Source organism: Podarcis tiliguerta (assembly GCF_965153285.1).
Source record: "Podarcis tiliguerta genome assembly, chromosome: 16".
Lineage (NCBI taxonomy): Eukaryota > Metazoa > Chordata > Lepidosauria > Squamata > Lacertidae > Podarcis > Podarcis tiliguerta.
This window is the reverse complement of record NC_139549.1, coordinates 28,601,090-28,628,172: the sequence shown is the minus strand read 5'-3', so window position 1 is coordinate 28,628,172 and position 27,083 is coordinate 28,601,090. Positions and strand designations below refer to the sequence as shown.

At 43.0% G+C, this 27,083-nt stretch overlaps 3 protein-coding genes across 7 annotated transcripts in view; all 3 read right to left on the bottom strand.

Moving 5' to 3' along the window:
* The window catches only part of LOC310666695 (immunoglobulin lambda-1 light chain-like), a 105,732-nt gene that overhangs the window by 22,920 nt on the left and 55,729 nt on the right, over positions 1–27,083 (bottom strand). The window lies entirely within an intron of this gene.
* The window catches only part of LOC310666697 (immunoglobulin lambda-1 light chain-like), a 50,335-nt gene that overhangs the window by 14,053 nt on the left and 9,199 nt on the right, over positions 1–27,083 (bottom strand). The gene's annotated exons all lie outside the window — the stretch shown is intronic.
* LOC310666694 (immunoglobulin lambda-1 light chain-like) lies at positions 7,081–25,712 on the bottom strand. Its single transcript, XM_083417952.1, has 4 exons — positions 25,642–25,712; positions 25,099–25,396; positions 12,448–12,485; positions 7,081–7,639 (listed from the first exon to the last, which is right to left on the bottom strand). Exons 1-4 carry the CDS (start codon positions 25,691–25,693, stop codon positions 7,320–7,322), a joined length of 708 nt encoding a protein of 235 aa, XP_083274078.1. The 5' UTR covers positions 25,694–25,712; the 3' UTR covers positions 7,081–7,319.

Genomic DNA, 27,083 nt, shown 5'->3' with positions numbered 1-27,083 from the left:
TCTGGCTAGAATCACAAGTACATTTTCTATTAAAGGCTCATTGTAAAATAAACAACAAATGCCCTAAGGTCGGGTTTACAGTCAGAGAAGGAAAAAAGGGCAAAAACGATGGAAAAGTTAGAATATTGTCACAGGTATGGAAAAGGTTGTGATAAATTCAGTGACTTACCTGTGACAGTCAGGTGGGTCCCTCCTCCGAAGATCCACCACAGTGACACACAGCTGTACAAAAACCTGCTGTCTCTTCACAAGGAGAGACAAGCTGTCGACACCTATCCCCTTTGGGAATAGAATGGGCAACAGGACAGCTTCTGTTTTCCTTACGGTGACATATTTCTCCCCTATTTCTTAAGAAGTTTTTAAAAATTAATTTATAAGCCACTTTTCCAAGAGATTGAATGTTTCATAAAGTGGTGGACGAACACAAATCTAAAAACAAGCAGTACAAATGAGCCATCTTTTAAATAGAGTCATTGGAACATACAGTGGTACCTTGGTTCTCAAACTTAATCCATTCCGGAAGTCTGTTCCAAAACCAAAGCATTCCAAAACCAAGGCGTGCTTTCCCATAGAGAGCAATGCAAAACGGATTAATCCGTTCCAGACTTTTAAAAACAACCCCTAAAACAGCAATTTAACATGAATTTTACTATGTAACAAGACCATTGATCCATAAAATGAAAGCAATAACCAATGTACTGTACTATAAAATAAATAAGACAGCATTGTAGATGATAAAAAATAAAATTATTATTTTTTTCTTACCTGCACTGATGATAGTCATTGTTTGGATGGGGGACTGTTATCCATTTCCGCAGTCACACAATCAATCAATCAATCAATCAGTAGCTGAACTAGGTTCCACGCTGTCACAAAAACAAATGAACTGGAAAAGCCTCAAAGACAAAAATGGAAAATAAATACAAAAACAAAAGTGCCAAACTTAATCTGTTCCAGAAGTCCGTTCGAAAACCAAGGTGCAGCTTCTGATTGGTGGAGGCACCCCAGAAACAATAACCAACATCCGCATTTGACGTTCGGTTTCCAAAAAACGTTCAAAAACCAGAACACTTACTTTCGGCGTTTGAGAACCAAGGCGTTTGAGAACCAAGGTACCACTGTACAATTAAAAATATAGTTAACGGTGTTTTGGAAGAAAGATGACATAATGACCTGGTTCACCCGTGGGAGCAGCATTCCTGGATTCTGTCTGGCAGCCAGAAGACTCTCAGGTCTTCCAAGGAGTTCTGTTGCCCATTATTTTTCTCTTGATGTTGGGAATGCGATGGATGAGTTCCTTTGGTCCACCAGTAGCCAAGGCAGTGCCCTCCATGTGACTGCAACCCCCTTCATCCCTGACCATAGGCCACCCTAATTGTGGATGATGGGAGTTGTAGTCCAAACACTTTGAAGGTTACCAGGACTTTGCCACTTCAGTTTGGTCTCTGGAGGAGAATCCAAGAATTGGTACCACTGTCTCATTTAGTCCAGAAGATGTTTCTGACAAGAGGCCTCACAACTGAATCAGTCTGGAGGCAGTGAAGCTTTCTTTGTGCCACACAAAGAAATAAATTAAACTCAATCCACTGGACCGTTCTTTGGAGTTCAAGTATGAACTTCCTTAATTAGCTTCTAGTATGTCTCAGAGAAAACACTTATCACAGGTTTAAAAAAATGAACTTGTACATTGAGTTCTGAAAGCTGCTGCTGAATTTCATTTATTTAGGGTGAAATATATATGCTTCCACTAATGCACAATCCTGCACTTCAAATTTGCAGATAGAAGAAAACTCCATTGCTTCTATGGGTCTCTGTCTGGTCTTTGACAAGGATTGATGGATTGATTGATCTGTGGGTTCTGACTTCTCTCACTTGCACACTGTCCATTTTTTTGCCTGCTATCATTATTTTTTCTGTGGTTCTTGTGATGAAGAGTGGTATATAAATCTAATAAATAACAATAACAATGTTTTATGCAAGTGCGTTTTGATCAGAACGGCACTGCACCATGGATTTTGTAGTCAGCCCCGTGGATTTCATAGATAGAAACCAAGAGGAGTAGACTTTTGAGCAGACTTCTCGGAAGACGGCTATCACAAACCCATTGCTTTCTGATTTATCCCACTCTTTTGAGTGGCCACTGCTTCCAGGGTAGAGAGATTCAAAATACATGGGGCAGCATCCATGGGGTTCAGCAGTCCGTGTTCTCATCCTCAATTTATTTGTATGCTGAAGTTGAAACCATGCTCAAGTACCGTAGTTCTCTTCTTTAGCCTGGACCACGTTTGCTGGCACTGAGACCTAGTAAACAGCTGGTGTACATGGCCTGATGGCCATTGCCATTCTGGGCTTCTTTGGGAACAAGCAAGCAAGTAAATAAATGAATAAATAATACTGCAAAAGGGCCTGTCTAAAGCATTGTAGGTTTGCATTTTGACAGCAAAGACGCCTGCTTCTTGGGAGAAAAGTAATGATAAACCTAGACAGCATCTTAGAAAGCAGAGACATCACCTTGCCAACAAAGGTCCGTATAGTTAATGCCATGGTTTTCCCAGTAGTGATGTATGGAAGTGAGAGCTGGACCATAGAGAAGGCTGATCGCCAAAGAATTGATGCTTTTGAATGATGGTGCTGGAGGAGACTCTTGAGAGTCCCATGGACTGCAAGAAGATCAAACCTCTCCATTCTTAAGGAAATCAGCCCTGAATGCTCACTGGAAGGACAGATCCTGAAACTGAGACTCCAATACTTTGGCCACCTCGTGAGAAGAGAAGACTCCCTGGAAAAGACCCTGATGTTGGGAAAGATGGAGGGCACAAGGAGGACGAGATGGTTGGACAGTGTTCTTGAAGCTACCAGCATGAGTTTGACTAAACTGTGGGAGGCAGTGGAAGACAGAAGTGCCTGGCGTGCTCTGGTCCATGGGGTCACGAAGAGTCGGACACGACTAAACGACTAAACAACAACAAATATATGGGTTTGCAGTCCATCACAGGTAGAAACCTAGGCTGATGCAACATAGATGCACTGGGCCTTTGCTCCCTGGTCCCTGTGAGTGGGTTCTCAACTGTAGAGTTGGAAGCATCATCTAGTCTAATCCCCGTGATGTGATGAAGGGAATCCCCAGAGAAACTGCGACTTGAAATGAAGTCAGCTTTGGCCAAGAGACTTCTGGCAACATGGTTTAAGAAGGCCCAAATGTGCCCTTTGTGGCGTTCCCTTGGGGCTGATCAGGCAGAAGGCAGGGACACCATCAGCAGGTGGAGTTGGAGCCAACAGCAGACAGAGGAAGAGACAACCGGTTCTGGTTTCCTCTCACACACCCTGCAAGTCCTACAAGGAAAATAATAAGACTAAGGGGGAGAAAGTTGACAGCCAATGCCCCATTTTAAACTGGCAGGCAGGTGGGGGCTGGCTAAGAACAGGCTAGAGTTGGTGAGACAATGCTCCATTCATTGTGATGGTCCCACCTTCATAGGGGAGATGTTCTGAGCACAGTCAAAAACACCTGACCAACAAGGAGAGACTCCTTTCTAGTTTTCAGGAAGTTTTTGTGGCAATGTCTACCAGGGTAGGAAGATTGGCATTAGTCCAAGTAGCATCTTACAAGGTTCACTGGTGTTTCCCCATTTAAGTTCTGGTCTGAGCCTTGCCTCTTTATGTTCAGAGCTAACTAACAGCTGGTGCCTGTGGAAGGAGGATTAATCTGTAAAATATGGCACTGATCATATGTTGTTCTGGAGACTGTAAGATGCTATCACCAGTAGTGAGGGCCCCCAGCATTTATCTGACTATGCCAGCCCTGGTAATATGCAGAACAAAACTGATGAATGAGGATTGATTTTGACATCGACATCCACCCAATTCAGATCAATTCTGATCTGAAGTTGCATGGCAAGACTTTCCCCCAAGAACAAATTCTAGAATGAATGGATGATTCTGTAGGAACCATCCTGTAAAATGTGGATGATTCCTCATAGGGAGGCAATATTGGTTTCCTATGAGTTGAATTTAGGTGTAAGTCTGCCAACAACGAAAGCAGAATTTGCCACTGTTACCCTGCTGTCTCTGAAGCATATCTGCTTGTCCAATGTGGGAAACAGGAGACTAGACTAGGTGGTCATTCGGTTTGATCCATCAAGAGAACACTATAGATGTGGAGCTATGGAAAAACCCATGAAAAAAAGGTTTCCTCCAATTTTTATAGTGTTCATTCCCTTTAAAAAAAAAAAAAAAAACAACCAGTAGCATAAACAGTAAATATATTTCTGGTTTCCTCCAAATTTTTCACTTCCAGATCTTTACAACTCTGGTCAGGAGTCATCTGACATTCTGAAATTAAAGGGTGAGATGGACCCAAAGTGGTGGTGAGAATTAACATGAGTCAATAAGCAGGTTTCTTATAGAATATCAAATGGTTAAGAGAAGACAGTGCTTTGAGACTCATCCTCCTCTGAAGCAGCCATAGACATCTTTTTAGACCTTTGACAGTTCTCTCTCTTTCCAAATAGCCTCTCACACAAGTTAAAATAGGCTGGGAAGAAGATGGGCTATGGTGTTTCATTTCCTGACCAGCTTGTGATAGTACTGTGTAGAAAATTGGGTGGGACTGACTCATGGTATATGTAGGGCGACCACAATCTGGAGGAAGAAACTGGGACTTTACTAATATCCAGCCCCGTATCTGTCATTTTAGATCAGGGTGTCTGACCTGTAGGCCCCCCATATGCACCCCACTTATTCAACGTATTCTTAAATGACTTGGCTCATCACTTTGAGGATGTAAACGGACATCCACTGGCATTAGGCCAACATAAAATAAAATTGCTTTTATACGCAGATGATACTACAATTCTTTCTCATACCCAGGTTGGCCTTAGAAGACTTCTGAACTCGTTTTTTTCTTCCTTCTGCCAGATCAACTCCTTGGGAATTAATTATGAAAAATCTAAAATCATGATAATTTCTCAAAGTTGTCAAATTGTTAAATGGGGACTAGATAATCACCCCATTGACCAGGTAAAATCTGTTGAACACCTAGGGATATTCTACCAGCCAAATTTAAACTGGACAAAAACACAGGCGTTGAATGACCATCCATGTAAAATGCACCACATCTGTGATTCTTCATTTTTTCTTCCTCAGAGGCAACCAGATGGTCCCTGCTGCAATAAATATATTTTAATGCCAACGTCCTTTCTCAGTTATTGTATGGCATTCCAATTTGGATAGAAGCATTTAATAGAGTAGTTGAACAAATTCAAGCCCCATACAGTGGTGCCCCGCAAGACGAATGCCTCGCAAGACGGAAAACCCGCTAGACGAAAGGGTTTTCCGTTTTTCAATGCGCTTCGCAGGACGAATTTCCCTATGGGCTTGCTTCGCAAAACGAAAATGTCTTGCGAGTCTTGAGATTTTTTTCCGCTCCCCAACCCCTTTTTCTAAGCCGCTAAACTGCTAATAGCCTTTTAGCAGCTAATCCACTAATCCCTTAAGCCTTTAATAGCCACTAATAGCCGCTAAACCGCTAATAGCGCTAATCCGCTAAGCCGCTAATAGGGTTGCTTCGCAAGACGAAAAAACCGCTAGACAAAGAGACTCGCGGAACGAATTAATTTCGTCTTGCGAGGCACCACTGTATTTGTCATTTTAGACCAGGGTGTTGACCTACAGGCCCTCCATATGCTGTTGGATTCCATATTTCATCACCTCCAGCCAGCATGGTCAAAGACCAGGGAATGTCCAAAACCATCTCAGGGGAAACCAGTTAGTCACAAGCTACAGAGCCTTCCCAATAAATATAGAATGTTCATTTTATATTGTTTTCTCCTATTCTCTCAACAAACCCATGGTTTTAATTCGCTGGAGCCTAGTGCACCCTGAGTGCCAGGAGATCTTTCAGGGAGGAGTTGTAATAGTGCAGTTTTGCCCAATGTGGTGGCCTCCACATGACTTGGACTACAACTCCCATCAGCCCAAGCTAGCAAGGCCAATATTCAGATATGATGGGAGCTATAGTCCTAAAATGGGAGGGAATGGGTTTAGACGAAGCTACACATTCTCATGTCTCCTTATAGTTAGTGCCGTTCACTGCAGCCGGTGCCCATTGGAACTGGTGGGGCAGGGAGACCAAAAGTAGGGAGGGTCAGCGACGGGCAGGGAGAAAGGACGGGTGGTTCTGCCTGAGGATACATGGAGGTTGCTTGGGAGCAGTGCTGCATTAACCCTAATGAACCACTCTCCACAAAGGGCATGGAGCACACATGGCAGACCAGAGGTGATATTTGGGAATGTTTGAAATACCACCTGAAATGAATCCTAAATCCCCCATTCTATTTCTCTGGAGCTGAATGGGAAGAGAGGAGTAGTGAATTTTCGTTGGGCAAAGGATTTATATGGAGGCATGTTCAGCTAGTTCATTAAAGTGAATAGCAACTTGAGTCAATTCATCACATCTAATCATACTATAGAGCCCTTAAGTAGCACTGCTCCTGCAGCACTGGAATTTGTTTAGATGCAGCATTGCCTGGTGGAAAGGGCTACAGCCCAATGGTAGTCCATCTGTATTGCATCAGGGTGTCCTTGTTTCAATCCCAGACATCTCCATGTAGGATCGGGAGCCTAGTACCTCTTCATTAAGCATCCTGAATGTAATGAGTGATCCACTGAGTGGAAGGAAGAACATGTCGGATTGTACGTGATGTTTGGGAATGTTTGAAATACCCACCAGAAATGAATCTGGGATGCATCCTGAACTGAAATTGACCTTTTCCATTTCTCAGGACCTAAATTGGTAGGTAGGACTAAGAGAGAACCCTGCCCGATCTCCAGGAAAGGCACATCCCACCAGTGTAGAAAATGCCCACCTAGATGGACCGCTGGTCTGACTTGGGAGAAGGCCAATTCCTACATTCCCTGAAATCGCACTGCTTTTATCACTGCTGCTATCAGCCACAGACCTGAGCTGAGTGCATTTTGGCTGAGTAACAGCACACTTCCTTCTGTGATAGGACAGGAAACCATGAATACAACCTGCTTGAAGGAGATGGAATAAATAAGTGGGTCAAGAAAAAACACTGGTGAAATGTATGACATTTTATTCATTTGCAAACATTATAAGCCAACATACAAAGGGGATTCCAGGGAGAAGAGGAAGGGAGGAGGTGTGGGGAGGGAACGACATAGGAAGGAAACCAGACTGGATGGATCATCGTAGCATTAGAGGAAATCAGAGAATAAACTTGGCCCCCTTGAACATGAAAGGACTCTTTCTTCTTGGTTGCTGGAGGCATGAGGAACTCAACAGACCCATCCAGCATTTAGGCACAGTCCAATCTCCTCACCACCTTCTCAACGGTCTTCCCTTCATGCGTCACTTTGCAGGTGATTGCCTCATAGCTCTCCCAGTCGGACTTTCTCATGCTGAGGTAGCTGCTGGCCGCGTACTTGTCATTCAGCTTGGTGGGCGTGGTTGTCTCCACCCCAGAGGAGATGGTGGTGCCGTCAGCCTGCCAGGTAACTTGGACAATGCCTGGGTAAAAGCCATCCATGAGACACACCGCAGTGGCTTTGTCTGAGCTCTTCAATTCTTCTGGGGATGGTGGGAAGACGTTCACTGTTGGAGGTACTGTTGGCTGACCTGGAAGTCAAGGGGAAATCTGGTTAAGTGTTGTGTCTCAGGGGAATATTAAATATTTGGCACATATAATAATTTACTTGATTTCATAAAGGAAGCACTAATCTGACTCTATTCCCCAAAATTGTGTCCTGAAATGTTTTGTAAGGACATTGGACTATCTGGAAGGCATGACTTGTTGATGTCAATCTCCTCCAAAAGCTTTTCTTCTCCCCCAGCCTCAAGACCCTTTGTAATACTGTTGCTTGTGAAGCCTTCTCTGTTTAACTGCTGTTATGCATTATATCTTCTCAGAATGCCCTACCATTAAATATATCATATAGATGTTTCCGGATTTATTGTGATCCATGTGGTGGGTGTGTCAGAAACTGGGAGCTGCTATTTAAATTTCCCATAATTCTCCTGATGTAGCATTACTCTGAGTCACTGTAAGCAAATTTAAATGGTGGCTTCTGGACCCACCTATTTTTAGAAAGCGGATATTTTGCTGTAAGCTCAACTAGGTGGCCTACAAGACCCCTTATGATTCCTTATGATTCCAGTCCACAGTTCTGTGTGCTGGAATTTTTTAAAGGATCTGGTGGCTTTCTGGAAGCCACACCTTTTCATTTTGGTAGCCTGCCTTCTAGTCCCAAACATTTTATTCCCCCTGCCAATTTCTAGAAAACGTTTTCCCCAGTTTAATTGACATTATTTATTATATATTCTCAGAATACCTGACTTTTTAAATGTACGGCAGAGACGACACCTAAGGTTTCTGATTTTCCCAGAGGTAGATGCCACTCACAGAGAGACGAAACCTTGCCCACACCTCTGACCCATTTTTGCTTAGAGCGTTTATAGTGTTGAGCCTAGTGCCCAAAGTGGAATGGGGGTGGGGGAGGAAGCAAGTGCGATGGTTAAGCCAGGTATATAGTTGTGTGCACCTGAAAAGAAGTGGAATGCTTTATTGCCTCTGTATTTGCTAGATGTTCTTAGACTCCAATTCCCATTAGTTGGAGTCCAATAACACTGAGAGGCCCACACATTCTGCAATCCTGAATTAAAGCCTTTGTCTGTCACACTTTCTTTTTAATATTATTGTTCTTCTTGTTGCTATTATTAATTAAGCCACCCTGAATCCTATCAGGAAAAAAGGTGTGGTATAAACAAGCAAGCAAGCAAGCAAGCAAGCAAGCAAGCAAGCAAACAAACAAACAAACAAACAAACAGTATAATAAATCATAATTAGTGCTTTTTTCAGGGGGGGGGCATGCAGGGGTATGCATACCCCTAAATATTTTGTGAATTTTTGAACTTTTGTCCATTTACTGTATTTATTTTGCCCAATTTGAACTTATAAAATGGTGGTTTTCTTCAGTCAAAATGAGAGTACCCCTAAACATTTGTTTTAGAAAAAAAGCACTAATAATAATAATAATAATAATAATAATAAATCTTGAGGCCATATGCCTTCGAGGATATTCTCTTGCGGCCATATGCTGATAGTGGATTGGAACAAAGTCCAAAGTAACAACTGCTTTCTCAAAATCTTCTGTACCATGAAAATAAGTAAAAACAGTAATTTCTTTTTTAAAAAAAGTTCAAAGGGGGGTGGGGTGGATCATCCATTTTCTCTCACACTTTCCACAACACCTCTCCCTCTCTCTTCTCCCCCTCCTTCCCCCTCCACCAGAAGAGGGCCAGTTCCCTCTTGCCAGAGGTTTCGCCTTATCACCCACATCAGGCTTTTGAAATTAGGAAAAGGCTCACAATGGCGTTCCTATTAAGCTTCATGGACTTGGACATATACCAATAAGGATGGAGGGGAGTCTCCTAACAGCTCACAGAAAAAGCTGCCCGTGTAGCCGATGGGAGGAGGATGGGTTGGGTTGTGGGTGGCAGCCTCATAGATCAGCAACCTCTGATGCCTCCTCTCCGCAAATGTTCCCCCTTCCCTGCTTCACTATGATTCCTGCATTGCAGAGGGTTGGACTAGATGACCCACAGGGTCCCTTGCATCCCTACATTTCTATGGTTCTGTGATACGCCACCAACACATAACCAGGTTTTGAGCAATGCACTGACCCAGTCCTCACGGAGGTTGCAAACCAATTGCCTTTGGGGCTGGGATTTTGGTGGGATTTATACTGCCTAACCATCACTCCACCCCAATCCATTCCCTCATGGCAGGGCTGCCTCCTTCTCATCAGTGATGCCCTCTGAAAGACTGGAAATTGATGGAAGTGCAATATCTTTACTAGGACCAACTAGGACCAAAAGCAATGAAAAAGCATCTCTGAGTTCATCAAAATGCTTCTCCAGGTGGGATGGTTAGCGGGGGGGGGGGGGGGAATATAGAAAAAAAAATGAGGTTGGGAGCAGGAAGAGAAAAGCGGCCAAGATGAAAAGCCGTAGTCTGCCCTCCATTGCACTAAATAAAAAGGTGAAGGTACCCCTGCCCATACGGGCCAGTCTTGACAGACTCTAGGGTTGTGCGCCCATCTCACTTAAGAGGCCGGGGGCCCGCGCTGTCCGGAGACACTTCTGGGTCACGTGGCCAGCGTGACATCGCTGCTCTGGCGAGCCAGAGCCGCACACGGAAACGGCGTTTACCTTCCCGCTAGTAAGCGGTCCCTATTTATCTACTTGCACCCGGGAGTGCTTTCAAACTGCTAGGTTGGCAGGCGCTGGGACCGAACAACGGGAGCGCACCCCGCCGCGGGGATTCGAACCGCCGACCTTTCGATCAGCAAGCCCTAGGCGCTGAGGCTTTTACCCACAGCGCCCCGCACCCTGCTGCGGGGATTCGAACCGCCGACCTTTTGGTCGGCAAGCCCTAGGCGCTGAGGCTTTTACCCACAGCGCCACCCGCGTCCCTATTGCTCTAAATATTATGTACTAATAGCATTTCCCATGAATGGGTTCTTACATAGCCTAAATTGCACTGGTCCTGCGGAAAAGGGAAGTATCAACAGAATTAGAGGAACCCTGAACCTTGCCGTGCTTTGCTAAAGTATTGAAAAATCTTGGAGACAACAACCCAAACAGCTCAATGAGGAGTGAGCATGCTGTGCATTCATGGACCACAGTCTGACTCTCTGAGAGGGGAAAACAAACAGAAAACTGTCAAGAGAGGGAGGGAATGGAGTATCCTGAACAAGGCATTGCTGGCTGGCTTTCAGTAATCAGGAAACACCAGAGTGCAACATTTTGTTACAGATCCTACTTGCCTTAAGAAGTCAGGGTTATAGCTTATGTTAGTCATAGACCCATCAAAATTAGTGCCCATGGGTAACTTAAGTCCATTAATTTCAGTGAGTCTACTCTTCAGTAGAACTTAGTTGGATACTACCCACTGGGTGATATTCAACTAAAGTTGAATATCTTTAGTTGAAGATACTTACTCAGTGCAGATGCATTGAAATTAAATAGGTCTATTAGTTTCTGTGGGTCTATGCTAAGTAAAACTTAGCTGACTGTCACCCAGTGAGGTTTTCGCAATATCCTTTTCTTTTCCGCACCACCCATTTTTAATTCTTTTCCACTCTCTTTTTGCTAAACACCCTCCAGCTTGACAGAGGAAGGTTGGTGAACCTGAACGGTTGGCCAGCTATTGTGACTTTTTAGTTAGTCCCCAATAAAGTTATTATACTACAAATGGTTTGGTGTTTTTTCCCTGTCCTAATGGACCAACGCAGGTGTCTAAAATCTTTTCGGAAGTGGCAAGCCATGGACCCAACACAAACTCCAACTCTGTTACTTTGGAAAAGAGATCCATTGACTTCACTGGGAGATATTTTCAAGAAAATGTATTTAGGATACAGAGTATATTCTGCTTTCTTTTTGTTAGACTTGTTTCTGAGGGAATTGGGTTCAAAGTTAGCTTCTTGCATTCAGAAGAGATGAATACATTGGCAAGTAGAGTGGAAAATTCTAGCAACTTACAAAATAATATTTTACCTAACTTTTTCAATTCAACCAAATGCATCATGCTTTTTGTAAAACCTGCTTCTGCATGAAGACGTACCTGCAAATCATCTTTCTACCCCTGCACCATGAAAAGATTTAATGTCCAGGGCAAACTGATTCAGATGTAAACTCACCAAGTTCAACCACTATTACTCCCAGGTGAGTAATTGCATTATTACTTATCCTATTATTTCAATCTATGACACCTAATATTTTTTAAATTCAGCAATGACTACAAAGGGGGGGGGAATGATATCATTTCTAATACAACCCCATTTTGAATTAGTTTTAAATATTACTTGTTGCTACAGATATTATTCTAAAAAATTGTAGAGCAGTCTTAAACTGAAAAGGCAATTTTGCTTTGTCACCATGGTCTTCCTGATATTTTTAAAACAAAACAAAACAGTGTGACAAATGAGAAAATTTGCTTTTTAACTTTGCCACAACCTTACCTGCGTATTCTTTTCCCACAATGGGAAAAGTTGAACCTAGTAATTGACGACCCAAAAAACTCGCATCGAAAGTTGTAATGTTATTAAAAATTACAGACAGCAACGGTTTCATAACAGCAAAGCATTTACTTATTCAGAAGTCTCACTTTGTCAACTGGACTTACTCCCAGTTGCCTTAGATTACAACTTTAATCGGCACATAAAAGCAGAGAAACATCCTACAAATTCATCTGATCTAGTTCACCCAAGAGAGGACAAATCGTGACCCTCTCTCCTAAGCTGATTTGAAGTACTGGGCAAGAGATGCCCTGCCTAAGCCAAGACAAAGTTTGGAAGGAAAAATGACAGAAATTAAATACAAAGCTGATCAGAAAACAATTGTATAGGCATTTTAAAGTGACTTACCTAGGACATTCAGTTGGGTTCCACTGCCGAAGATATACACACAGTGACTAACGGCCTTACAAAAATGTTTTTTTGTCACCAGGAAAAACTTTGCTTCCTCTTTTCTGGATAGCGTACCTGGTCAGTGACGAATTTGATGCAAACGGCATGGAGTAAAGGGCTTTCAGTGAGTTTTCAGTGCAAAAATGTTCGATGGATTCTGATGCAAAATAATCCATTGGAAAAAGAGAGAGCGCTGAGCCCTAGATCTGGAAAAAATATATATTCTGCAATGTGGTCAGGAGCCCTGCTGAAAAGGGTGTGAACAGCTGTCCCATGCAGACTGTCGTGCAAATAGCGATGGGTGAATCTGTCAATTTCAGTTTCTCCCAGTTTTTCATTATTCTAATCAAAAACTCAGTTTGCCACATTTTGGTATTTTTATTTTTAAAGGAAGTCCTCATGAAAATCCATCAGCATTGGATTTTCAGCATTGTAGTGGTGATTTCTCTCAGTATACACATTCTTTTTGCAAGCAGTCTCCCTCAAAACAGTGCTTTTCCGTGTGCTATTTTCATTCGCACATGCGCTTTTATGCGTAGTTCCCTTTAGCAAACACAGTTTTTTCCTGCACATCGTTGGTTTCTGTGCTGCATTGCAAAATTCAGAGAAGGGTTGATCTTGACGGAAAGCTGAAATTGTCTTCCCATATTGTTCTGGGAACAGCAAATGAGATAGTTCGCATGAGCACGAGGAATTAATGTCTTCCTCCATAACCTCCTTGCAAAGGATCCAAGAGTAGCTGCAAGTTACAAGAGGGCAGACCCTCTGATTCACCTCCTGTGCAGATCCATCAGGACTGGATAGGTCTACATATGTCTAAGGCAACTTACCTGTGGACATAAAGGTGCACATTTGCACTGAGTGGATGCTTAGGGAGATGTACACCATCGCACCAGCATACTTTGACCGTCAATTCACTTCCCTCCATCCAGTTCTTACTGTGGATGGGTGTGCTATCTGTGGCAGTTTTCATAGAATCATAGAATTATAGAGTTGGAAGAGACCACAAGGGCCATCGAGTCCAACCCCCTGCCAAGCAGGAAACACCATCAGAGCACTCCTGACATATGGTTGTCAAGCCCCTGCTTAAAGACCTCCAAAGAAGGAGACTCCACCACACTCCTTGGCAGCAAATTCCACTGTCAAACAGCTCTTACTGTCAGGAAGTTCTTCCTAATGTTTAGGTGGAATCTTCTTTCTTGTTGTTTGGATCCATTGCTCCGTGTCCGCTTCTCTGGAGCAGCAGAAAACAACCTTTCTCCCTCCTCTATGTGACATCCTTTTATATATTTGAACATGGCTATCATATCACGCCTTAACCTCCTCTTCTCCAGGCTAAACATGCCCAGCTCCCTTAGCCGTTCCTCATAAGTTTTGCTCTTTTTACCTTTACCTTTTTACCAGTCTCTGGTTATGTACCCACGGCTCTACATTAGTCATGTCCATTAATTGCAACAGGTAAACTCTGAATAGGACTAGCACCGGCCACAACCCTTCATCTCTGTGGAATTCAATCTTGGCTTGCAAACTGGATACTCGCCTCCAGTAAAATATTAATTCACTTCCTTCACCCACATTTTTTGGTGATTAAAATATATATCTCTAACTGGGCCTTTGTCAAAACTGAGTCCAGGACACAGTGCAAGCAAAACTACCCACTTAAAATAATCAGTGCTTCTCTATCTCATTCTACCACTGAGATATTTCCCCTTTCTGCTCAGATTGATTTCAAGACTTGTGGCTCAGCTTACTACAGTTCTCAGGTGTGTCTGTGTATGCAGAGAGTTTATTGAAGACTGTTCATTTACAGTGGTACCTCAGGTTAAGTACTTAATTCGTTCCGGAGGTCCGTTCTTAACCTGAAACTGTTCTTAACGTGAAGCACCACTTTAGCTAATGGGGCCTCCCGCCACTGGAGCACGATTTCTGTTCTCATCCTGAAGCAAAGTTCTTAACCGAAGGTACTATTTCTGGGTTAGCAGAGTCCGTAACCTGAACCATCTGTAACCTGGAGCGTATGTAACCTGAGGTACCACTGTACTTCAGGGCAATATATGTATCCTGTCATATTCAGAAGTCTTCCCTACACCATCCAGAATGTTGAACACTTCTGACTCCGATTTTCATTGAGACCTATTAATTCGTCTTTTTCTTTTGGAATATTTTTTGTTGGTTTTTACAAGCACAAATTTAAAATAATGAAAAGAAAAAACTTTTAACATATCCATATATGAGATTCTCTGAATCTCGTGACTTCCTCCCATCCCCTACATGGGTCCTTAAGATAGTTTTTCCTAAAACTCCATATCCTTACATTCTCCACAGTTTTCATCTCTTTAGATTATCCATGTCTTTCGTTTCTTTACAGGTTGTTTTTAAAGTCCAGCTAATGTTTTTATTTGTTTACAATGGTCTCCTAAGTAAATTATGAATTTTAATCCGTCTTTTTCTACAAGCTGGATTCCCATAGGCATCCATGACAGATTTGTGTAGACTTCCCCTCTATAGACTAATTTCTACTAAAGTTGTTTTAATAAAGCCATGAACCCCTTCTCAAGTGATTCCTGGGTCCCTGGAGAATTCTACACAACACATGCACCCATTCTGTAGACAACACCATCACCAACACCATCTGGTCTGAATTTATATGTGACCTGCAACAGTGCAATACAGATGTGTTGTTATATCTGGTTTGAAGTTTACCCGCCAAAATAACCCAACTTCATGGCAGATGAAGCTGATGGACTATGTGGAATTGGCGGAAATGACTGGCAGAATCCGAGACCAGGGAGAAGAGTCTTTGGAAGAAGATTGGAAAAAATTCAATGTATATTTACAGAAACACTGCAAAATTAATGAATGTTAGAGGAATGCTGGAAAGAAGTTATATCGTTTTAGTAGAAATGTTATAAAGAATTAAGCAAAAATTGATTGTTAATGGGCCAAAGTGGAAAATTTAAAGTTAGATTGTGTTAAGATAAACTATAGAACAAAAAATTGAGAAAGATGGAAAGGATTTGCTGAAATAGCTAATTGAACTAGAATATAAAAAAGGGAGGTGTGAGGAGGTCAATGAAACAAGTAAATGAAAGGTAAAGATATGGAAATTGGATGCGTTTTTAAATGTTTTTGTTTTTCTTGTTGTTTTGATGTATTGTGTGTTTTTTCTGTTTTTTATTTTTGTTGTATTGTTTGTTAAATTCTTTGTCGTGTTTTCCCTTTTTTTCTGTAATTATTAAACTTTTAATAAATATTATTATAAAACAACAACAACAACAAAATAACCCAACTTCACCAAACACAAGGAACGCACTCCAAAGTACAAATCTGTGCCATCAGATTCCATAGAAGAGAGATGCTCTCACATCTCCTTCAATTCCTTAAAAACTGTTGACTTGTCATTAGGAACACAGCAAGATTACTAATTCTGAGTCAGACCATGGTCCGTCTAGTACGATATTGTCAACCCCATGTAGAGATGCTGGGGACTGAATCTGAATCTGTTCTGACTGAAATTCCCAGGTGTCAGAAACGGTTATTTATGTATGCTACTGCGGTGTTTTGTTAGCCCCAAAATGGAAAACGAGCGAGGTCCCAATGAAAGAAGAATGGCAACTTAAGTTGACAGAATATGCACAACTTGCAGATTTAACATATGGAATAAGAGAACAAGGAGAACATATGTTTAGAGAAGATTGGGAAATGTTTATTGAATATATGGGGTGAAACTGTGTACACTTGAAAATGGCAGCATTAAGATAAAATCAGCAGGGTAAATAAGTTATGATGGATGTAATAATGGAATACTGAATGGTATAGTTTCTGTAAAACATGCAGGGATTTAAGATATGTAAAACGAACCATGGGAAGAGAAGAAGGGAAGTCATTGATTACTTAAGGATGTAAAAATGAGTACTTTAAATTGTAAAACAGAAAATTTAATGAAATTTATAGATACCTGGGACTTTCTGCATGCAAGGCAAATGCTTTTTCACTGAGCTACTGCCCTTCCTCAAGGATTTAAGCAATAATCGTTTACTAATTGTGTAGGTTTTTTCCTCATCTGTGGGACAATAATCGAGGAGAAGCTATAAGCATACGAGGACTCTACAGTCATGCTTACCTGAATCACAGTTCCAGGGTGTACCTCCTCTGCCTCTGAGATTTAAGTCAGGAGATTTAGGGTGCTTTCAGGAAAAAATCTTTTCTCCCCACTCCCTGCCGATAATTCTGAAGAGTTCACTTCCAAACGAGAACTGATGTGGTTGTAGCATCCCGCAATAAAGGAAGAACGAGAGAAATCTGTAGAAATCACCAATTTCTCCATGAAATCCATTCTTGCACGTGCAAGACATAGCAGGCAATTGCAGAAAGATTCCGAAATGCTGAGCTGCCGATGAAATGCAAACCTCTTAGGAGGTTGAAGAGTGCTCTTTCCAGAGCAGAGCATTACTTCTGTGTAATCCGGTTAATATCATCACAGGAACCTTAATTCTTTGAGCGATTTCCCTTTTATAGCTAGAATGGCTGCATCCACAACGGAGACGCTTAGGAGAACTCCAAGGTTTTTCGAGGTAAAAATGAATAAATGAAACGAGGTGGAAAAGGACCAAAAGACCAAATAACTTCCAAAATAGCCCAGTGAAATTGTAGCGCTCAGTAGCCAATAAATACTGGAAAATGGAAAATCGGGGTAAACCATTTCCCCTACACTATGGAAACTGGGTAAGAGGCAAATCTTGAACAGAAGTACTCCAAACTGCAACATTTTTTTTCCAGCTTCCACTTGCCACATCTGCTCATATCTCCACAACATCGCATGTGGCTTAACTGAAAAGCATGGTTTGAGAAAACTGCAGGTTAATCTCTGTGGATATCCTGTGGCCTTTAACGCCACCCTTTAAATACTCACAAGACAACCTGTTGATCAAACTGGATTTCAACGTGTGGCCAAATTAACTCCATTTTCTGCCCATCCGGAAGGTCCAGAAATCTAAAAAAAAAACAACCCAAAAACTCGAAAGGCTCCACGAAAGGTACACATCCTCAACATGCACAAGTCTGCATAAGCACACGGCACCAATTGTCAGGAGCAGTACATCTGATAAGCCCTTCCTTCCAGAGGAGGAGATTGGTAAGGCTTCAGCAGCGGCCCGTGGCTTGTGCTCAACTGGCATTTTCTGAAAATAGCAGAGCACATGTTTCTGGTACAAGAGGGTTCCTAGGGTCTGACTTTGCATCCTCTGTGCAAATGAACTGAAAGCCGTTGGCCGGCCCCTGGTCCATTCACAGAAACACTGAAACATCTGTCAATGCGTACAGTTGGTGGTTAGAAAGGGTTGGGAGGTGATCTTGGGCAGCTATTAGAAGAAGCTGCAGTGGCTTGGACACCTGCAGCCGATGTTCACAGAGTTCTACTAAGTACGTTCGAGGTTTTAACTCAGTCTGCATTTTTAAAGTGACCCAGCCCGATTCGCACTTCCTGGACTCACATGCACAGAAGAACGCAGTTATCCTTTTGATTTTCATACTTCTCTGAATCTTGTGACGCAGCCCCTGTGCGAAAAATTAAGCACAAGAAGGCATGTGAAAATGCATATTGTAGGTGAAAAAGTGTGGGGAAATGCATATTTGAGGGGAAATGTATATATGTGTACAACCACCCACCAACCTACTAAATAATTGGAAGTCAATAACCCTTTCTGGTCAATGCAGGTCCTACACTTCAGTGGTAGAACATCGGCTTTGCATGGAGAAGAACACAAGTTCTTTTAATAAATAAATTTTCAATTACTAATATCCAATAAAAGCCACATTGTGTCAGTCTCAAATTACAATTCACATTCAAATATACAGTGGTACCTCTGGTTAAGAACTTAATTCGTTCTGGAGGTCCTTTCTTAACCTGAAACTGCTCTTAACCTGAGATACCACTTTAGCTAATGGGGCCTCCTGCTGCTGCCGCGCGATTTCTGTTCTCATCCTGAAGCAAAGTTCTTAACCCAAGGTACTATTTCTGGGTTAGTTGAGTCTGTAACCTGAAGCGTCTGTAACCCGAGGTACTACTGTATATAATTTATAAAGCCAATTATACATTTTGTATGGCCTCCCATGTGCTGGATTTCAAAGTGGAATGTTTTTATTTCATCCTGCTTCTGAAGTCTTAATTAATTCAAGCTTGTTCTTAATCCCCTATCAACAGCTACAGAGTTTTTGACTTCCATTCGTATTAACACATTTAATAAATCTTATTTCTGCAAAAGGAGTTCTGTATCCTATAAATATCCTGCGAGGGATGTTTATTTTATCCGTTTGTTTCTTCATTCTTCCTGCTCTCGATCATGTCTTCCACGGCATCGCTACTTCCGCTCTTTTGCTCTTTCCCCCCCTTTGTTCCCAGAGGCTGTAAGAAAAGATCCCAAGTCAAACCCCGCCATCTCCAGGTGGGGCAGGGAGAGACCCCTTGCCTGAAACCCGGGACTTCTGGGATTGCAAGACTGCAGGGAGGCACACACCGGCCCCATCCACCAGCCAGAAGCCCAAGGCTTTCCAGGAAGAACATTACAATGAGGAGAAGACCAGCTTGACTCCACCTGTCAGCCATAGAAAGAGCAGCTACAGGGGCTTGAATCCCTAGTAATGTCTGCCAGAGAGAATAATCAGCTGTGACTACCAGTTGTTCTGCAGCTGCAGAGCTGTTGGGAAACTGGGAAAGTTCCATTGGCAGAGCATGAAACTCTCTCTCTCTTTTTGTATATCATTTTCATTAAATTTCTATTTTACAATTTTAAATACCCATTTTTACATCCTTAATATGTCAGTGACTTCCCTTCTTCTTTTTCCCTGGTTCATTTTACATATCATAAATCCCTGCATCTTTGACAAAAACTATACCACGTGCATGCGCAGAAGTGCTAAACCGAGCCATGTGCATGCGCATAAGCAGTCCTCCGGTTGCGAATTTCTCAGGATGTGGCCAGACCTCCGGAACGGATCCTGTTCGCAACCAGAGGTACCACTGTATTTTGAGAGAATGACTGACCCTGAGTGTTATGAATGAGGGAGCAAAGCTTCTTCCTATTGCTCTTATTTTAAAACACATCTCCCACAAAATAACACATGTTGTTGTTGTTTAGTCGTTTAGTCGTGTCTAACTCTTCATGACCCCCTGGACCAGAGCACACCAGGCACTCCTGTCTTCCACTGCCTCCTGCAGTTTGGCAAACTCATGCTGGTAGCTTCGAGAACACTGTCCAGCCATCTCGTCCTCTGTCGTCCCCTTCTCCTTGTGCCCTCCATCTTTCCCAACATCAGGGTCTTTTCCAGGGAGTCTTCTCTTCTCATGAGGTGGCCACAGTATTGGAGTCTCAGCTTCCAGATCTGTCCTTCCAGTGAGCACTCAGGGCTGATTTCCTTCAGAATGGAGAGGTTTGATCTTCTTGCAGTCCATGGGACTCTCAAGAATCTCCTCCAGCACCATAATTCAAAAGCATAAATTCTTCGGCGATCAGCCTTCTTTATGGTCCAGCTCTCCCTTCCATACATCACTACTGGGAAAACCATAGCTTTAACTATATGGACCTTTGTTGGCATGTACTCCTTTTATCACATACACAAACCTCTCGGTACATTTTTGAGCCAATAATTGTATCACAAAGTTCAGAGAAGTGGAAAAACAGAAGGATTAAGAGTGTTCCTATTTGTATACGGTGAGAAGTGCAAATCAGGGGTCTCCACTACAATTCCTGGAATGTTTTAACACTGGGAACTGTAGTTTTGTGACGGGGATACAGGTCTCCTAACAACTCTTTAACCCTGAACATGCTGCATTACCCAGGATTATGTGTATGGGGGAAGCCATGATAGTTGTGTAGTGTAGTTCTGCTTTAAATGTATAGTGCCTATGTAGCTTCAATGAAACTCTCCAGAATTCTTAAGTGAAGCAGAGAAGCTGACCCAAATTAATTTATCTCTTAGTTCACACCTCCATCTTGTGTATCAGAGTGAAACTGCAGGATGCGCTTAGATTTTCAGCTCGCCAGTAGCTTGCTACCGGATACTCCTTCCTGCTTCCAAGAAGCCTGAAGATGGCAGCACAACCAAAGAGATGCAAACATCTGAAAAGCCTTTCCAGGCATCCGCCTCCAAATAAAAGCGGGGATAGAGAAAGGAAGCAATATCACCACTAGCAGAAGTCAGATGCATTTGCAGCAGCGCCTGTCTCTTGCAGCAACATAGAATCATAGAATCATAGAGTTGGAAGAGACCACAAGGGCCATTGCGTCCAACCCCCTGCCAAGCAGGAAACACCATCAGAGCACTCCTGACATATGGTTGTCAAGCCTCTGCTTAAAGACCTCCAAAGAAGGGGACTCCACCACACTCCTTGGCAGCAAATTCCACTGTCGAACAGCTCTTACTGTCAGGAAGTTCTTCCTAATGTTTAGGTGGAATCTTCTTTCTTGTAGTTTGGATCCATTGCTCCGTGTCCGCTTCTCTGGAGCAGCAGAAAACAACCTTTCTCCCTCCTCTATGTGACATCCTTTTATATATTTGAACATGGCTATCATATCACCCCTTAACCTCCTCTTCTCCAGGCTAAACATGCCCAGCTCCCTTAGCCGTTCCCCATAAGGCATCGTTTCCAGGCCTTATTCTTATTCATATGAAGCTATTGCATGTTAAGCTCTTCTACACAGGTATTAAAGATGCAACAAAGTCTCTGGATTTGATTCTGAGACAGACTCTGATGTACGCTCGCACCACCAGTTTGCATTTATTAGTGCAGAAAGTATTGATCTGATATGTAGAGATCTTTCCCATTCTAATTAATTGAAGAGGGTTCTGGAGGCTTCTCTGTGTGAAAGAAACAAGCAGAAGGTCCGTGATGCTTGGCTTATTCCTTCAGAGAAGCTGAGTACAGCTGGCTTAAACTGGTTCTCTGATCTCTTCCGTCAAGGTTATGCTGGCTATAAAAATAAGGCTAGAAGGAGCCTGGGTTTCACTTTCTCTTTCTATCTCTTTTTCTTTCTGGTGTGGTGTTCTGTACATAGTATGCTTAGTGTTAAGGTTTAGACTTATTACACTGGGGAACACAATTTTTGTTGCATTGACACCTGCAGTTGTTCTAACCTAATTTCGATGTTCTGATTTCATATCTGGAGTTGGTTTTGTTCTGTAAGCTATAGTTTTTTTGATTTGGTTTTGCAATTCATGTTTTTCACTTTTCACCATAATCCTTGTTTTTCACAATGCAAGAATTCAATATTTTATTAAACACATAGCCAAAGTAGTACAATATGAGTATTAGTGTAAGTGACTTATATAGCATTGAACGTGACATGTATAGCCTTGAAAATGACATGTATATCTATGTACCGTTGGAGGTATGCAAAAAAAATGTATCCCCTTGGGATACACAGTGTACAGTGGAACCTCGTGTTAAGTACTTAATTCGTTCCGGAGGTCCGTACTTAACCTGAAACTGTTAACCTGACGCACAACTTTAGCTAATGGGGCCTCCCGCTGCTGCCGCACCTCCGGAGCACAATTTCTGTTCTCATCCTGAAAAGTTCTTAACCTGAAGCAATATTTCTGGGTTAGCAGAGTCTGTAACCTGAAGCGTATTTAACCTGAAGCGTATGTAACCCGAGGTACCACTGTACTGGGGAACAATTTTTTTTCCATTTTCTTTTGCATGAGATTTTTCAACTGTTCTTATATGTTCTTCCAATGCTGATTTCAAATCTGAAATCGATTTTCATGTACATGCTATAGTTATATTTCGATTTCTGACGTTTGCCGATATGTCATATTTACACTGGGGATAAGTGGACACTGACACGTTGATCTACCCTAACTACATGGTAATTATTTTTTGCAAACTTAATTTTTCTTTATTTTTACAGTTTTGTAACCTAAATATTTGTATTTTTCAGATCGAACCATGGCTTCTTCAAGTAGACAAAAATGTGTTATCAGTTATTGTAAGTTTAAGTTAACTGCTGCAACTGGATTTCTTATGGACTGTGCCAGTCCTGAATGTATTGGATTTGTGACCATTATGCTCATTTGCCTTCAGTAACAGTAAAGCTTTGCTGGATGAAATACAGTGGCCTCTGGTCTACTTTTGGGGGAATCCTGCAATGTGTTTAAGTTGTTACTCTGCTAACTATACCTTGGAATCTGCTCTGGATCGATACTGAGTAGAATTCCATGACACTTTAGGTCATATTGATCACTGCTTGCGGTTTTCCTCTAGACATTTGGTTGGCGGTTGTGCGAACAGGATGCAGTACTAGGATGAGCCTTGGGCCAGATCCAACAGGTGTCTTCTTAAGCTCTTGACTCCACCAAAAGTTTAGTACAGGCAGTATTTTTTCCCTTGGAGTTAATGGGACACGGGTGGCGCTGTGGGTTAAACCACAGAGCCTAGGACTTGCCGATCAGAAGGTCGGCGGTTCGAATCCCCGCGACGGGGTGAGCTCCCGTTGCTCGGTCCCTGCTCCTGCCAACCTAGCAGTTTGAAAGCACGTCAAAGTGCAAGTAGATAAATAGGTACCGCTCCAGTAGGAAGGTAAACGGCATTTCCGTGCGCTGCTCTGGTTCGCCAGAAGCAGCTTAGTCATGCTGGCCACATGCTGTACGCTGGCTCCCTCGGCCAGTAAAGCGAGATGAGTGCTGCAACCCCAGAGTCGGCCACGACTGGACCTAATGGTCAGGGGTCCCTTTACCTTTACTCAAGAGTATGCAATACCAACACATTTCCCCACTGAATTCTACAAGTGTGGCACCATGCCCATTCCATGCCATGCCAAACACCTGTTCCACCCTGTTCTGCGCCTTTGCAGTGCCAAAAATAGCATGTGCATCAGCAGTCATGCATGGGCCAATCGTGTGCAAATGCGGAGGTGCCTGTACTTTGACGGTTTGTTTGCATCATAAGTGAACACAATTCTAAATTTATTCTTGCCTTAGGGAAGAGAAATACAGGTTTCTGTCTCACTTCCCCATCAGGCTGCATCACCATATGTGTCGTTGCACAGTAATAATCACCCTTGCCATCGGCCAGGGCTCCATAGATTGTTATTTTCTTAAAAAAAGGTAAAGGACCCCAGGACAGTTAAGTCCAGTCAAAGGCGACTATGGGGTGTGGCACTCATCTTGCTTTCAGGCCGAGGGAGCCAGCCTTTGTCCACAGACAGCTTTCTGGGTCATGTGGCCAGCAGGACAAACTGCTTTGGCACAACGGGACACCATGATGGAAACCAGAGGGCACAGAAATGCCATTTACCTTCCTGCCACCTTGATACCTACTTATCTACTTGCACTGGTGTGCTTTCTAAGTGCTAGGTTGGCAGGAGCTAGGACAGAGAAATGGGAGCTCACTCCATCACATGGATTCAAACCGCCAAACTTCGTACTGTCATGGTGTCCCGTTGGCCTGAAAAGTGAGATGTGCACCATGCCTTTGACTGGACTTAACCATCCAGGAGGTCCTTTATCTTTATTTTTACCTTCACATTTGATTGCAGCTAGGTATCTGTGCCATTTTTGAATGCTGCTCCATTATTATTTTTAAAATAGTGCTTTAAAAAAGAAAGCGGAGATATTACGGGGAAGAGTTGTTGTTTTTTTAAATAATATTTATTAGAAGTTTAATAGTTACAGAAAAAAAGAGAAAAAAACAATAGAAAATTTAACATACAATACATCAATAATAAAAGGAAAAACAAAAAAGTACATCAAAACAACAAGAAAAACAAAAACATTTAAAAACACATCCAATGTTTCCATATCTTTACCTTTCATTTACTTGTTTCATCGACCTCCTCACACCTCCCTTTTTTGTATTCTAGTTCAATTAGCTATTTCAGCAAATCCTTTCCATCTTTCCCAATTTTTTGTTCTGTAATTTATCTTAACACAATCTAACTTTAAATTTTCCACTTTAGCCCGTTAACAATCAGTTTTTGCTTAATTCTTTATAACATCTCTGCTAAAACCATATAACTTCATTCCAGCATTCTTCTAACATCCATTAATTTTGCAGTGTTTCTGTAAATATACTTTGAATTTTTTCCAATCTTCTTCCACCGACTCTTCTCCCTGGTCTCGGATTCTGCCAGTCATTTCCGCCAATTCCATGTAGTCCATCAGCTTCATCTGCCATTCTTCCCGGGTGGGTAGATCTTGTGTCTTCCAATGTTTTGCGATAAGTATTCTTGCTGCTGTTGTGGCATACATAAAGAAAGTTCTATCCTTCTTTGGCACCAATTGGTTACGGGGAAGAGTTCTAACCTGGCCTACTACTTCTGCTGTTATACTTTCAGCAGAGTTTCCTTTTTTTGTTTTAAGAAATAGGATATATTTAAAAATGTAGTCCCTCTGTGGAAGGACTTAGGGACGATAAGGCTCTTAATGGCTACAAAAATGACAGCTAAATTCTACCTCCGTTATCAGAGGCAATATACCACTCAGTGCAAATCACTGGGCGTTGCAAGTGGTGACAGTATTTCTGTTGCACTCAGCTAACAAAGATAGACATTTCTCGTAGACAGCAGGAGGTTTTTGCCTCACTTCCTCCTTTGATGGTGCCACTGTGCTTGCTGGCTAGCATCTTTGTCCCAGACTTGGCAGTAATAGTCAGCCTCGTCTTGCTGCTGGACATCAGTGATGGTTAAGGTGGCTGTGCCGCCAGAGCTCTCTCCAGAAAAGCGGTCTGAAATATCGGCAGGTCTTATGCTGTCCTTATATATAACCAGTTGAGGGGCACTGCCATGTCTCTGCTGGTACCAGTGCACATAGTACCTATCAAACTTATCCCCTGAGCAAGTGAGTTCCACAGTTTGCCCCAAAGACACAGAGGCAGATGGGGGTTGTGAAAGTACATACTCGGCAACAGAACCTGAAAGAAGAAGAAATTTTTTAAAAAATCATGGTGTTACACAGATGTGGAAATAATCTGGTAAGCACATACACACAACTCTTCCTAAGAGAGGAACACTGACTTATTAGACTGCACATCATATCAACTAATAAGGCTCAAACTCCAGTCTAAGACAATGCAATGACAAATCTTCCTGCGGATAAGTTGATAGGAGAAATGAAAGTCTAGCATCCAACAGAAATGAGGAATGAGTCTCTCATCACCTGAGCAATAAGTGAGGGCCAGAAGGAAGGGAAACCAGGCCATGATGTTCATTGCAGAGGAGTGATCTTTGCTGTGACAAATGGTGCATTGGGATAGCTTTTCTCCCCATTCTTAAACCCTACCAAAGTTGCCTGGGGTTCTCTGCATGCAAATCTGCTTCTTGTTGATTGGGTGCTGATCCCAGTGGCGTAGCGTGGGTTGTCAGCACCCGGGGCAAGGCAAATAATTTGCGCCCCCTAACCCATGGATTTGCGCCCCCTAACCCTAACCCCCAGATGTTGCACCCGGTGCGGCCGGGCCCCCCTGCACCCCCCACGCTACGCCACTGGCTGATCCTGCTCCAATGCACATGAGGAAGGGCTAGAGCTTGGTGGCAGAGCCTCTGCTTTGTGTGCAGAAGGTCCTGGGTTCAATTCCTGGCTTTCTAATGACCCCATGGCAGCCAGGTGTTCCTCTGCTTCGGCCTCCTCCTCCTCCTCTCCCATGATTTCCCAACTTTCCTCCTCATCTGCCTCTGAGCTATGACTTCCCTCAAACCCCTGTTGTAGATCTATACAGTCTTCCTCCACCCTGGAAGGGTCAGGATGGAGAGGCAGTCTCCACCCACGTTTCATCGCTGTCAAAATCTATTGTAACAGAATTGCACTGAATCAGCAAGTAGAATAAAGAAAATTAAAATTAAAAATACGTTTGTTGTTTGTCGGCAGTTACCTTGGTGATATTATCTTATATCTATTGCCAGTCAGTGGAGGCAGCACTGAACTCGATGAACCAATGATTGGACTGAGTACAGTGGAACCTCCGGTTGTGTAATGGTTCTAGGGATTGCTTGTGCGTAAGTTGCCTTTACTCATGGCTAGCTTGCATGGTTGAACCGTTTCTGACAGGACAGCCTCTATTCCGTGGCTGCCTCAGTCGCTGGCAGAATCCGTCAGTGGGCGTTTCTTAAACCGCTTCCAACATAAAAGCTGCTTGACGCCCAGTCTCCTCCCCCGTTGCCTGCGCAAGGTGGGTGTGGGCAAAGGAGCACTAGTCCCCTCTCCGCTTGTCTCCTGCGAAGAGTCCTGGAGCCACCTCTCCGCTTCCTCTATCTCCCCCCCTTCTCCACTGGTGTTACGCTGATTTCCTTCCCCAGCGGATGGGCTAGCCCTCCTCCTACTAGGACCCTCTCCTCCATCGTCCGGGAGCCTCCTCTCCGCCTCCCGCTCCGATGGCAGTTCCCTGACAGGTTGCGAATGTGATCCGTGTGGGAGGCACGTTTGCAACCCGCATCGTTCGCAACCCGCAGTGCCGCGTCTGAGCATGCACAGGTCATGATTCGGCGCTTCTGCGCAAGTGCAAAGCGCAAATTAGGGCTTCCGCGCATGCACGAGTGCCCAAACCCGGAAGTAACCCATTCCGGTACTTCCGGGTTTGGTTCTGTGCGAAACCCGAAAACACG

Coding starts and splice junctions, on each gene's coding strand:
- LOC310666694 (XM_083417952.1), bottom strand. CDS start 25,693: ATGAACATCATGGCCTGGTTTCCCTTCCTTCTGGCCCTCACTTATTGC. Junction 25,397..25,641: donor GGCCCTCACTTATTGCTCAG/GTGATGAGAGAC, acceptor TTCTTCTTTCAG/GTTCTGTTGCCGAGTATGTA. Junction 7,640..12,447: donor AACCCAACTGAATGTCCTAG/GTAAGTCACTTT, acceptor CTTGACTTCCAG/GTCAGCCAACAGTACCTCCA.